This window comes from Cucumis sativus, chromosome 1, assembly GCF_000004075.3.
Source record: "Cucumis sativus cultivar 9930 chromosome 1, Cucumber_9930_V3, whole genome shotgun sequence".
NCBI classification, from domain to species: Eukaryota; Viridiplantae; Streptophyta; class Magnoliopsida; order Cucurbitales; family Cucurbitaceae; genus Cucumis; species Cucumis sativus.
The window spans coordinates 15,620,377-15,633,349 of record NC_026655.2 but is presented as its reverse complement, the minus strand read 5'-3'; the positions used below and the strand labels follow the sequence as shown (position 1 = coordinate 15,633,349).

Genomic DNA, 12,973 nt, shown 5'->3' with positions numbered 1-12,973 from the left:
TTCTATTTTGAAGTAACAAACTATGAATTCTTAATTCAACTAATGACGAGTGAAGGTAGGTTATTGATTCAAATTCTCCTACTAACATTATACTAGAAAAAACCAAAGAATAAAGAAAAAAAAAAAGTAATAATATATATAGTAAGTTAGTTTGTTTCCTTGTAGAATTTAGGCGTTTAGTGTTTCCAATTAGAAGTTGCATTAATTTGTGAATTTTTTTTTTATAAAAAAAGAAAAGAGTTAGAATAATAGTAATAGGAATTAGGAAATAAGAAAAAAAGGGTTGGGGGTGTAAAGCACGCGCTATGAGATTGGTTGATGTGAAGCAGTAAAAGGATTTGGTTTTATAACTAAAAAGTAAGAAAGCTATAAAAATGGGACAGACATCAGCTATTGCCCACGTTGCATCTCCCTATTGGTTCCCCATTTATTCCATGTGGGTCCCTTCCCCAATTATATGTTAGACCCACAAACATATGCATCCCTTTTTTTTTTTTCTTTCTTTCTTTTTTCTAATAAATAGTAAGAGTGATGGTAGTCCCTTTCTAAAAAATCATGTCGAACTGACCATAATCATTTTAGTAAAAGTGTTAAATCGATCTCGATATCGATTAGTAAGTGTCTGTCGGTTTGGTTGGTCGCTCTGTCCATCAGATCGTTTTAACACTTGAAAATACTTTTTGAAAATTATCGATTTCAAACTCTTTGAAATCGACACTTCTTAGACTTGGTTTTTCGATCTATCATTTTTTTTTATTTTTTGTTGAAATGATTTAAACGGTTAAGATAATTTTTTAATCTATTTGGTCTATGAAATCTTGATAAATATGTGGTATTTCTTTATTTTTTTTACTTTATATTAACCAAAGTGAATTTGGTTAAGCGTGATCTTGGTTTCTAAAGGTTTAAAGTTCAATATTCTACATCCTAACCATCAATCCTTATATTAAAATATTTACAAAAAAAAATAAAATAATTTTGGACATTAAAATACAAAAGAGTGGAAGAGAAAATTCCGTATAAGGTGATGAGAGCATTATTGTATTATATTAGATGAATCGTGAATGTAGTTAAACACAAATAAGCAAACGAAAGAAAAACTGCCCTAGCATGGATGAGCAATAACGTTTACTAAAATCACAAAATGATATTTACGATTAAGTAAATCGTAATAAGAAAAAATGTTTCAAAATACAAAGTCAAGATCTACTTAACATGTACTTTTAAAAAAATAAAAATAAAATAAAATAAAAAATCTCCAATGGAACTGGCAGCTGACTTGGAATTTTAATCCCATTAAAGAAATATGAATATTTACAATAAAGTTGGAAAGTGACAAATAAAGTTAGACAAAGAAATGTGAATATACATATAAAAAGCACACTCTTTTGACCAATTTTTCATCCCCAAAGCTCTCTCTCTCAATCATGTGTCTTTACAATTTACACTTTTTAAGTTTTAATTGCTTACCCACATGATGATCTAACTCCAACTAGTTAAACTAACTATATTATTGCCTTCTAGTTTCTCTAAAAGGAGACAAACCAAAAACAACTTCTCTATATATTGCTTTATAATTAATTAGTTTCTACTTCTCATCCCCTTGCCTACCTTTCTTTTAGTTCCACGTTCTATTTTTTTAATATCTACTTTAACCAACGACGGGTATACCTAACCAAGTTAAGTTTTTTCTTCGTATATAGTTTAATAAATCATAAATGGCAAGTTCTCTTCTTGACGTTTATAAAGATTAGTTTAGTAAAAAAAATGTCTTACAATTTGATCAAATTTTGACTATATAATATGAATCGAATTATAAACTTATGAAGCGAACAAAATGAAATGGAATAGAACGTTTCAACAATAATTAGTATATAACAAAATCATTTGGTTATTGTGCTTTGGAGTTTGTTTAATCTTAGTCTACATATTTTCAACAAATCTTAAACTTAGTTTCCTTAAAGTTATATTTTATCGAAATTGTTTAAGTAATAAAATAAAATAATTAAGAATGTTAATAAATAATAAACAAGTTGTATTAAGTAAATTTAAAAATTTACTAACATTTGATATGTCATAGACTAAAATTGAATAAGTTAGAAAAGACAAACACGAAAATGATATTTTGAACTTATGTTTTAAAGATCGATGATACAATATGAGTGAGAAATAAACGCTAATAATATAAAAAGATAAATTGCAAAACTCCATCCAATTATCTCAAACTTATACATATTTTAAAATTTGACCCACAAACTTATCTAATCATAAAAATTGTAACATTTGTATACAAATTCAAAGCTCTCGTTTTTTACCATTCAAAGTTTAATATCTACCCAACTATCATATATTACGAGTGGTTTTTGCTATTTGTCTTAAAATAAAAGAAATCGGGTGGTATAATATATATATATATGTGCGTGTATGTATGAATGAATGATTGAAATGATGTTGGAGAAAAAGGGAAGTGAAAGTGGGGTTGAGGACAGCTAAGTACAACCAAGAAATGGTGTTTGACATTTTCAACAAATTGTTCTTCTTTCTTTTTGTTTAATTGATTCCTTTGCTCGTGACACATTTAACACTCTGTCTCATCTCCCCCTTCTTCCCCATTACTTGTGAACCAAACTAACTTCATCTCCTTTTTCCTTAAACTATACATATACATATATATATATACACACACACATCATATTATATGATTTCCTTAAATAATAATTATGTAGGCCAATCGTGATCTTTACATTTAAAACATATATTAAAAAAAAAGTTGATTATATCAATCATACTAATCCATATATAAACGTAAATGTAAAGATACACACTTATGAAGAAAGACAACATAACTTAGGAAGATGTCAATATAAATAAAACTCTTAATTTAAACTATGTTACTAGAAAAAAAAAGCATTATCATTAACTTGATACAAAAAAAACCTATTAAAATCGCTAATATGTTTTCTAAACGTATAATGTATTATTTGTATGTATAACAAAAAAAGAAAAAAAAAAGAATATAGGGGTATATTTATTCAAATTATAATAACATATTACAAAATAAAAAAAAAATTATTTAGGAAGAGAAAAAAGTAAATTTGAAGAAAGGTGAACTAACAAGAGATGGTTTGAGAGGTGAGAATAGATAAATGGTTGATAGTTAATTTGGATATATTTGTAATAATATAAAAACGTTGTTATATATTTAATTATTAATTTTACAATTGTTAACCATTAAAAATATTACTTTTAAAGTATAAAAAGTACATGCAAGTTTTTATAATTTTCCTACCATATTAATTAACTTTCGAAAACGAGTTAGAAAATAACTTTATTGTTAGTTTTAGATAAAAATAATTAGAAACCGTTCCAGTGAAGATTATGTAAGACTATAATAATCATGTTTCTCCAATTTTCTCTTTTTCTTACTTCAATCTATGACCCAATGCTTCTCACTATTTTTCCTTTTTCCTATTTCTTGTTGAATACACTTTTCATCCCCTTTTTGTTTAAATGTTTGACCTCTATTTATTAATTAAGGAATATAGACTATAACAAGCAGAAAGAAGAATAGAATCACTAAAAGACGTTGGTACTTAAACTTTTTAGTATCATTGTGTATTAGTAGTTGAATGTGTGTTAATAGCCAAATATCCTCCGCTATTCATTTTGTTCAGTTTAGGAGGGAGGGATTTGATTTTGAATTTGGTGAAATTTATATGATATATTTAAAAGTTTCATAAATACTCTTGAACTTAAAAAAATATACAAAATGTATTAATCTTAATTTTATATCAATTTTTTCATCAACCAAAATCAAAATTAAAATTTTAAGTTAAAATTATAGTTTTAAATTTATTTAACTATTGACGTACCATAATAGATCACGAACACAACTAATCTCAATAGTTATTTGTTATAATTAATATACATTTAATTGTCAAATAAAAAAAATGTATTTAACTATATATTAACACATGAGGATAGTTTATATTAATGTGTGATTTCTTTTACTAATTATTGTTTTAGTTTGTTTTAAGGAGATTTTTTTGCTTGAAACTTCGTAAGATTTTGGGTATGTTTTAGTCAAGGTTTAAAATGTTGATGTTAATAGATAAATCAAGATGTTAATTGTATAGAAAATTCAAATAATATTTTTGAAAAAATTATAAAAACAACAAAATAAATTTAAATTAGTAAATAAATGTTTTATTATTTTAAAATAAACAAACATTCAATTATTTATATTAGTGTCATTTTTTATGTTTAGTTTATGTGATTCGAAGATTTTTTTAACGATGCAATATAAATATCGATTCACCTTTCTATTGATATCGAACTCATGAAAATATACAAAAATCAATGAAAATATCAACATATCCATAAAAACTTTAAAACTATAGTTTTAATTTTTTTTGTTTGAGTGCTAAGAAGTTTGGTATAAAAATAAATTAATAAGAATATTTTTTTAAAATCTTTTTTTTAAGTTTAAAGGTATTTATTAAACTTTTCAATAGTAACAAAACTTTTACAGATTTCATCTAAAACTATCTATAATGATATCTTAGAATCATTTTTTAAAGTTTTATAGCATTTCCTAAACTTTTCAAAGTTTTGAGGTATTTTTTTTAATGTAAATCACAAAATTGTGGAATAGTTTCAATAATTCAAACATTACATATATATATATATATATACATTGGATAAATATATAATTGAATTTGAAAATGTAGAGTTCAAAACAGATTACAAGAGGAGACAAGAAGAATTAAAGAAAAGGAATTAGCCAATTAGGAGGGCTATCAAAGCACTTCCCCACTCCTCCATTAACCTACGCCCAACTACCCAACTCATGACCTTACTTTATTGCACAATCTATATTTAACATCTAATTGGTCTTCCATCAAATTGGTTTAAGAATACAAAGTTAAATGGGATTATCTACATGTAGAAGGGAAAAAAAATCTATTCAATCAACTAACTACTAGAGATCACTTGAAATAAATTAATCACAATTACTGGTAGTTGGAACAATTTTAACTTTTGTTTTTGAAAACTTAGGAATGTTAGTGTAACTTTTGAAAGTTCAAGTATATCATAAACCAATGTACACTCATACACTAATGATAGTTCTGTTTTTTGTTTTTCTCTTTTTAATTGGAAGTTTCCATTTAATGCCAAGCAAAACGTCCTTTTATTTGTCCGTTTTTCTATTTGAGAATCTCCTCGTTGTCCCTTATATATGCTTCTAAAAGTTTTATTGATCAAATTTGATTGTATTCAATTAAATATCATTTGGGCTAAAATTCAATCTTAATTTAGCTTAAATGTTAAATAAGGTACACATCCAAAATAGTTGAGCCCAAGGATCAGTTCTACAAGCGAACCAAACTCAAGCCCATAAAGTCTTCTAGTGAAAGCTCTATGAATAAAGGAGTTCTCCTTTATTTTGGTGTCATAAATTTTACATGTCTTGAGAGAACTTCCCACAATCATAAGACTTTAACTCTTGAACCTGATAATCTGATCACACAATGCAGACTTAGGTTCCTTTGAAGATATAAATATTCTTTTAAAACTTCAACTTCAAAAACATCATGTACTTCAATTTTTCAAAATTGTGTACATATCCAATCGTAAGAGAACCAAAACTATAAATTGAACTGCATTTACATCAACACATTTAACTCCATCAACTCCAAGTATAAATATAAATTTTATCTTGATTTAACTCTTAACCATTTAATCTAATGTCAAACAAGATCATGAATTTTAAAAATATATATTAAATATTGTTAGAAATATATATATATAAATTTAAGGATAAAAATTGTTAAAAGTATAAAGGTTTATAGATGAAATATATATACAAACTTTGAGGTCAATAGGTGATAATAATGATAAAGGGATATTCTTTGAGAAATTTCCTCAATTGTTTTTCCATTTTGTTGAAAGGGGCCCAAGGAAGCCCATTTGGGAAGCATTAAATGGGCCTGACTATACCTTATTGAATTCACTGGATGGGCTGGAATTATTGTGCACCCACTAAGGGCATTTTGGTAAATCAGTTGAATCAATTTGGACCAAATTTTTATATTATTAACTCTTAACTTTATCAATTTCCGTACTGTAGTTTCTTGAAAAAGAGAAAACAATATCACATTATTTCTTCTTGGTTATAGCTTATAGCTAAAGCCATGGTGTAGCTTAGTTTTCTCAAGATCATACATAATTGGTAGATCCAAAAATTTCGTTAACGATGATTATAAATTCGATTTAGAGGAGGATTGTGAATAATTTTACAATCGAACAACTTTTTATTTTGTGTTATTTCAGTTCTAATATATATACATGAATTATAAAGTTAAGGGAGGCTCACGTTCATTCGAGACTATTTGACCCCTTGCTTTGACATTAAGATATGATGCTAAGTCTATGTTTGGCCCACGATATAAAACTATAGAATTAAAAAATATAGTAAATTATGGACTTTCACAATTTTTCATTATTTTTTAATCATAGATCCCACCTAAACCACACGTAAAATGAACAAATAACTCGTGAAGATTCTCTTTCTTTTTTTTTTCAATTTTAGTTTTCAAAACTAAACTACAACTTTCACCCCATTTTAAATATTTTTTAAAAAATTATTATTATAATTTTTGGATAATATGTCAAAATAATTAGAGATCAAAATCATTTGAATTGGTTCGACTCAACAAAAGTCTTGTAAAAATTTATTTATAATTTTAAGTATTAAATAAAAAAAAAAAGTAATAAGTAGTTCGTTTAATTTTTTATTATTTGGAGGGAATGAATATATAATTTCTTTATATATACATACACGTAAAAGAAAAAAATCAGTATATTGACACATAATAAAATTTTAAAACATGTGATTATACATAATTTAAAATTTTAAGAGTACGTATACCTAACGTACAAAATATAGAATTTAAATATACATTTTTTTCGTTTATCATTTTAGCTCGAAGTCTTAAAACTTATTTAGATTGACTTTAAAAAAATGTTTTTTAAAAAATAAAACTCATTTAATAAGGTGGTTTAAAAAATAAAACTCATTTAATAAGGTGGTTTAAATATATATGGTATGTGTTCATAGGAAAGCAATAATTATAACTAAATGTAACTCTACTTGACTTTCACTTTTGCATGATCCTTTTGTTATATGGGTAATTGTAATAGATGACCATTTGATATAATAATTAATGGTATAGCAACGTTTTAAAAAAATTACAAATATAGCAAAACTATCGTTGATAGACTTGTATCACTGATAAACTCGTATGATTTATCGGTGATATACCAATTTTTATAACATGGTCTATCAGTGATAAACTCTATCATGGATAGAATTTCACAAATTTTGCTATATTTGCAATTTTTTAAAAATGTTTCTATATACTTAATTATTTTAAATTTAATTGCTAAATTTGCAACTATGCATTGATATATTTATTTTGAAACCTATTAGATCTTTTTTTAATATTGCTTAACTAGAACTTTAGTAAATTTTATCTTATTATGTTAATGCAACTGTAATCAAAACTATTGTTATTGAATGTTCATTTTTTTGTCATTACATTGTTATCATCAAAATCAAAATCAATAAAGTTAAGAATTTAAACTATAGGTGAAAAATATTTTTAAAAAATCAATTAAAAATTTGATATATGATAAATTTGGAATGTACAATTTTAAAAACACAAACACAGATATTAGACATTAGATTCTGATACACTGAGTATGCCAATGGATACAATTTTTAAAAATAAAAACCTAGAGGTATATTTAATAACAATTGGTTCACCTAATCGATTTCTTTATTTTGTTTTTGTTTATTACTTTCAACCAGTTATTTCAAAAACCATGTCTAATTTTAAAATAAATAAATAAACAATTTATAGGCTTCACTTCCTTATCTTTTCATTTTTCGCTTTGTTTTAAAAAAAGAAACTTTGTTATCTATTTATTTCCAATGTTTTAAATAACAAAATCAAATTTTGAAAATTAAATAAATAGCTTTTAAACTTTTGTTTGTTTTTTTTTTCTTTTTGAATTGTTATATCAAACAAGACCATAATTTTATTTTGTTTTTAAAATTGGACTAAAAATTCAAATATTTAAATAGAAATAATAAAACTCGAGAAAACAGGTTAACCATTTGCAAAGAATTACCCAATGTTTGTAAACATAATTACTAAAAGAGGAAATGAATAAAAAAATGTTTAATTGGTTTAAGAATCATATGAATTCAATAGAGTGAGAATCAATTTGAATTAAGAAATATGAAAGTTATATGCAAAGGAACAGAATACATAATGTTCTATTAAAAACCCAACATAAACTTACAACTAGGAATTGGGAGAAAAATAAAATCCTCAAAAAAAGAAGACTAGAAAATAGGTAAAAGAAGGAAAACCAAAAAGAAATATACATAAACAAAAAAGAGGGCAAAATACAATTCTACTCTAACAATTGATGTTATTGAGAAAGTTAAAACAAGATCATGGGATATATCATTAAAATCTCTCTCTCAAACAGATGACCTGAGCTCAATGCTTTGCTTTTAACTTAACAAGTGAAAGTCCTGATCAAAATTTACTTTCTCTTTTGACGATGATGAATAAGAGAGTTATACTCAAAGAGTATGATCTGAAAATGGTAGAAGGAAACCTGTATAATTCATATTCACCTCACGCCGTCCCACCTTGATTGTTGTTCAACGCTTTCTGACTTTCATGTAGCAAGTGCAGCAACGGCTCGTGAAGACGAGCGGAGCAGACCCAATGAAACTAATCTTTGATTCAGTCCCTACTTTCAATCATTTGATGAACAAACTATTTCTTTCCAAATCTCAAGCACTTGTTATGTTTTACTTCCGTAATGCTTGGAGCAGAAGTCAGTTGTCTCGTTGTCTGTTTAGCTGAGAGCTTCTCCATTGCATTAATGAACCTGCGCAAGTGCTTAATGTACTCAGGATACGTTTCCAGGTTACAATGTCCCCCGCCTTTCACCCATAATGGATCATATTTTTCCTTCGCAAGCTCCCACAGTCGTTTTCCATGAGACCAATCGACAATATCGTCATTTGTTCCCTGCATTTTATCAAATTAGCACGCTTGCATCGTCCAACAACACTAAAAGGGGCAAAGAGGGAGATGGATAATTTCACTTACATGTATAACCAAAACGGGACATGACACCAGCCTTATTTTGTCTATGTTCTGAAAAGAGTAGACAACGATAGGTGATTGGGTTGTCGGTATAACACAAATGAGAATCAAAAGAACATATATAAACCACGTGAAGCTGACCTTGAAAATGTCAAACCAAAATGTCATTTTGACAGGATACAGTACTCGAATGCCTGAAAGTATGGCACTGTGGAGAACAACGCCTCTTAATCTTTGTAGTCGAGACGCCAAATGAAGCGTCGGTCCACTCCCCACAGATTGGCCATATAAAATCAATTCTTCTTGCTTGATCCCATAATCACTCTTCAAACAATTGTAAACAGCTTCTATATCGTAGTAAGTATTGAATTCAGATGGCTAGCAAAATAAAAAATGGACCATTTATCAATAATGGAAAAGGAAAGAACAAACAGACATAAATGTAATGGACCAGTTAGATGTATAGAAGTAAATGTACTGTTTCCAAGGACCCAAACAACTTTCTTTATCGACCGCCATCAAAGATGGCCGGGATTAACCACGGAAACATCACTTTCATGCAAGTTGCAACCAAAAGAAAGTGTGCACAACAAGATCAAAGGCATAATAAATTTTTGGAACCCATAGTTTCACAGGAAAAGCGCTTCAAAAGTTCTAAAGCAGTGAAAAGAAATACAGTTGCTTACCTTACCAGAAGAACCTCCATATCCCGAGTAGTCATAGCTGAAACGCAGCACAAAATGTTATTGGTAAATCTTCTGTAAATGAAAAACAGCAATATGCCACAATGAATTGAAAGACAGTGGCTGCAGATATAACTAAAAGAACACTCGAGTTCTGGGATGGCAACATTTTGAGTCTAATTTCCTAACAAAGTGCTCATGTGAGTTTTAATGAGCTAAATCACTGGAGGATTTTTTTTCTTCTGAAAAATATGTAAATTTTAACACGAATCATGCCAAAACAGAATGCACATAGTACCACTTTTGAAGATTTTCAGAATTTTCTCTACAATGATGTGACAGTTTTGGCTCTTTCTTTCAACTTTTTGGCTGGAATATAACTCACAATACAAAGAGACATGAAATGATGGTGTACCACAGTCTTCGAACTAAACCAATAATGGACTCCATCATACCCAAGACAACGTCTAGTCATTCGACCAATACAGAAACGATGGTGCTGACATTCAAAAGCTCTTGTGAGGGAAATTATTGGTAGCAAGAATAAGGCCAGGAAAATCACATAACGAGTAATGCAAATTTTGAATTTGTCACAGATTACACAAACCAAACCCAACAATATAACCCCAGAACAGAAACAGAAAACATAAAGAGAATTAAAACGTATGCCATAGTTGGACATGATAAACAAGAATCAGAAATTATCAAAAAAGCAAAAACCAGAGAGACAATTCGAAATCCAGAAAACCCACAAAACCAATTTGAAAAGAACCATCAAATTTCTGAGCGAAAAAACCAAAAGGGTACCTCATGATGTTAACGCGAAGATGAGCTCTGAGCTCAACGAAGAGATCGTGCATCTGACCGAGGTCAGCGGCATTCCCGTGGGAATAAAGAAGCGTAAACCGGGCATAAGGGTGTTTCCAGAAGGTAGCAACAACTCTATTACCGGCCTTAGTATCAAGCAAATGAACGCTCATATTCCTTTCGGCAGAGACGCCGGAGAAGGCAAGCCTCCCATCATCTCCTCTAAAAACGTCATAGGTTGGAGGGTCCGGTGGGAAAAAGGCAAATTTCGCAGCCACACTACCGGTTACATTTCCCATTAAGGTGAAAGAATCCGTAAATTGGGAAATGAAATTGGTAATGGTTCAGGCATGAACCAAGCTCAACCCTCGACGTGAGGTTGGAGATTTTTGCGGATTTTCTGTTGGGATTTGGAAGGTAAATAAGAAATATCTAAAAAAAAATGGAGAAAAATCGTAAATGAGTTCTAATTTTAATCACAACCCTTTACTCTGGAGATCGTGAAGGTTAGAGTACGTAAATGAAAGAGGGCAAACGGAGAAGGAAGAAAGAAAGAAAGAAGGAAAAACATAAGAAGGGTGGGATCAGAGAGAAGCAGAGAAATGAAGAATGGGTGTAATTAGAAGGGAGAACCCATTTTGGGGAGTTTAGAGGGAAAAGAGAAGAAGGGGTAACTTGGAAGAAAGAGAGGGAAAAACAGAGGACGAGTGAAGAAGAAGAAGATGATGATGATGGTGATGATGATGATGATGAAAATGGAGGGTTGAGATATGGTCAAAGGGTGGTGGTAGAGAAAGAAAGAGAGAGAAAGAGAAAAAATGAGAGTCAGACATTCCTGAGATATTGCTTTGGTGACAGTTGGTTTCCCCGCCTTGGAGATTGAGTCAATTTCACAACTTTCTTCCTCCATAATTACTCTTTTCTCCTCTTCTTCTTTATCTCTTTATTTAACCCAAAATAACACACAACAAAAATTCATCATTCTTTTTAAGAAAATATTATCAAAAATACATCGTTAACCAAATATTCACCCTTCCTACCAAAAATTAAATGTAATTAATTTAGTTTTGTTTAAAGAACTGATCATTTTTTTCTATTTTTTAAAATTATTATTTTAAATATTGTTTTACATCACAAAAAAAAACTTCTAAAATATGATCTTTAAATATGAGAGTTGTTTTAAGGTTTTTCATTCTCTAAAATATATTAGAAGCTTCCACCTTGCTTAAATTAGGATGAGATCAAAATATGCATTAAACTCTTTATTCTTCTCTTTCAATATCTAATTACGTCTTAGACAAGGGAATTCAATCATAAGTCAAACTTAATTTTTTTAAAAAAAAAAACTTTTTCTCTAACCATTTAAATTCTAGAAATTTAATATTATAATACTTTTAAATATAGCAAAATTTCAAATTATATTTTATAAATATTTAAAGTAAATCTGTATTATTAAAAGAGTGATCGGTAATTATAGATGGAAAAACAAATGGGAAAAATGAATCGGAGGAAAATAGCATTAAGAAAAAATTAGTGAAATGGTGCTTTTAGTTGAAATAATTTTTTGATTACTTCTTTAGATTCCAATAATTTTAAGAGTCATGATTAGACTTCATTGGAAGGGGCGGCTGCTTAAAGCACTTTCTTACCTTTGGATATTGATTCCGTATGGGAATATTGTATTGAACCATCTCAAATAAATAATAAGCATTCTCTTCAATAAACTCAAAATATTAACAATATGATTTTATATTATATTAGATATAAAAAATTAAATCAATTTGTCAGTTTATCACTAAATAATATGAATATTTTGTTGCTTTTGTGATGTGACTAGATTTTATTCTATTTATAATTATTTTCTGTTTAAATATTTACGAAGTATTATTATACACTTAAATTACTAAATCATAAAAATGTTATAAATTATAATTACTCTAAAAAAAAGAAGTATGATTATTGATATAAAACCTTTTAAAGTAAATAGATAAGTGCTTAGGAAAATATCCTCTGTTTTAATATAAGATAAATTAGATAAAGTTAATTTAATGTCTTTAAAAGTATGGAAATATTCTTATTCATTTTTTAAACTGATATATTTTTACAAAAATTGAATAAAGCATACCACGTATTAAAATATTAAAATGAAGTAATAACTAGTTGCTTAATTTCTTAAAATAGTTGTAAATATTATGATTAAATTCAAGATATTAAAATATATAATAACGTGTTTAAAAAATTACATAGATAGCAATATATAAACAACAAAAGTTTATTAGCTGTAAAAAT

The 12,973-nt window shown here is 27.9% G+C and overlaps 1 protein-coding gene across 1 annotated transcript; it reads right to left on the bottom strand.

Annotated features, from left to right (window-relative positions):
- Nucleotides 1-8,291: 8,291 nt before the first annotated feature.
- Nucleotides 8,292-11,517, bottom strand: LOC101213933 (alpha/beta hydrolase domain-containing protein 17B). Its single transcript, XM_004146650.3, has 5 exons — nt 10,685-11,517; nt 9,881-9,917; nt 9,336-9,572; nt 9,198-9,245; nt 8,292-9,116 (listed from the first exon to the last, which is right to left on the bottom strand). Exons 1-5 carry the CDS (start codon nt 10,981-10,983, stop codon nt 8,859-8,861), a joined length of 879 nt encoding a protein of 292 aa, XP_004146698.1. The 5' UTR covers nt 10,984-11,517; the 3' UTR covers nt 8,292-8,858.
- Nucleotides 11,518-12,973: the final 1,456 nt, after the last annotated feature.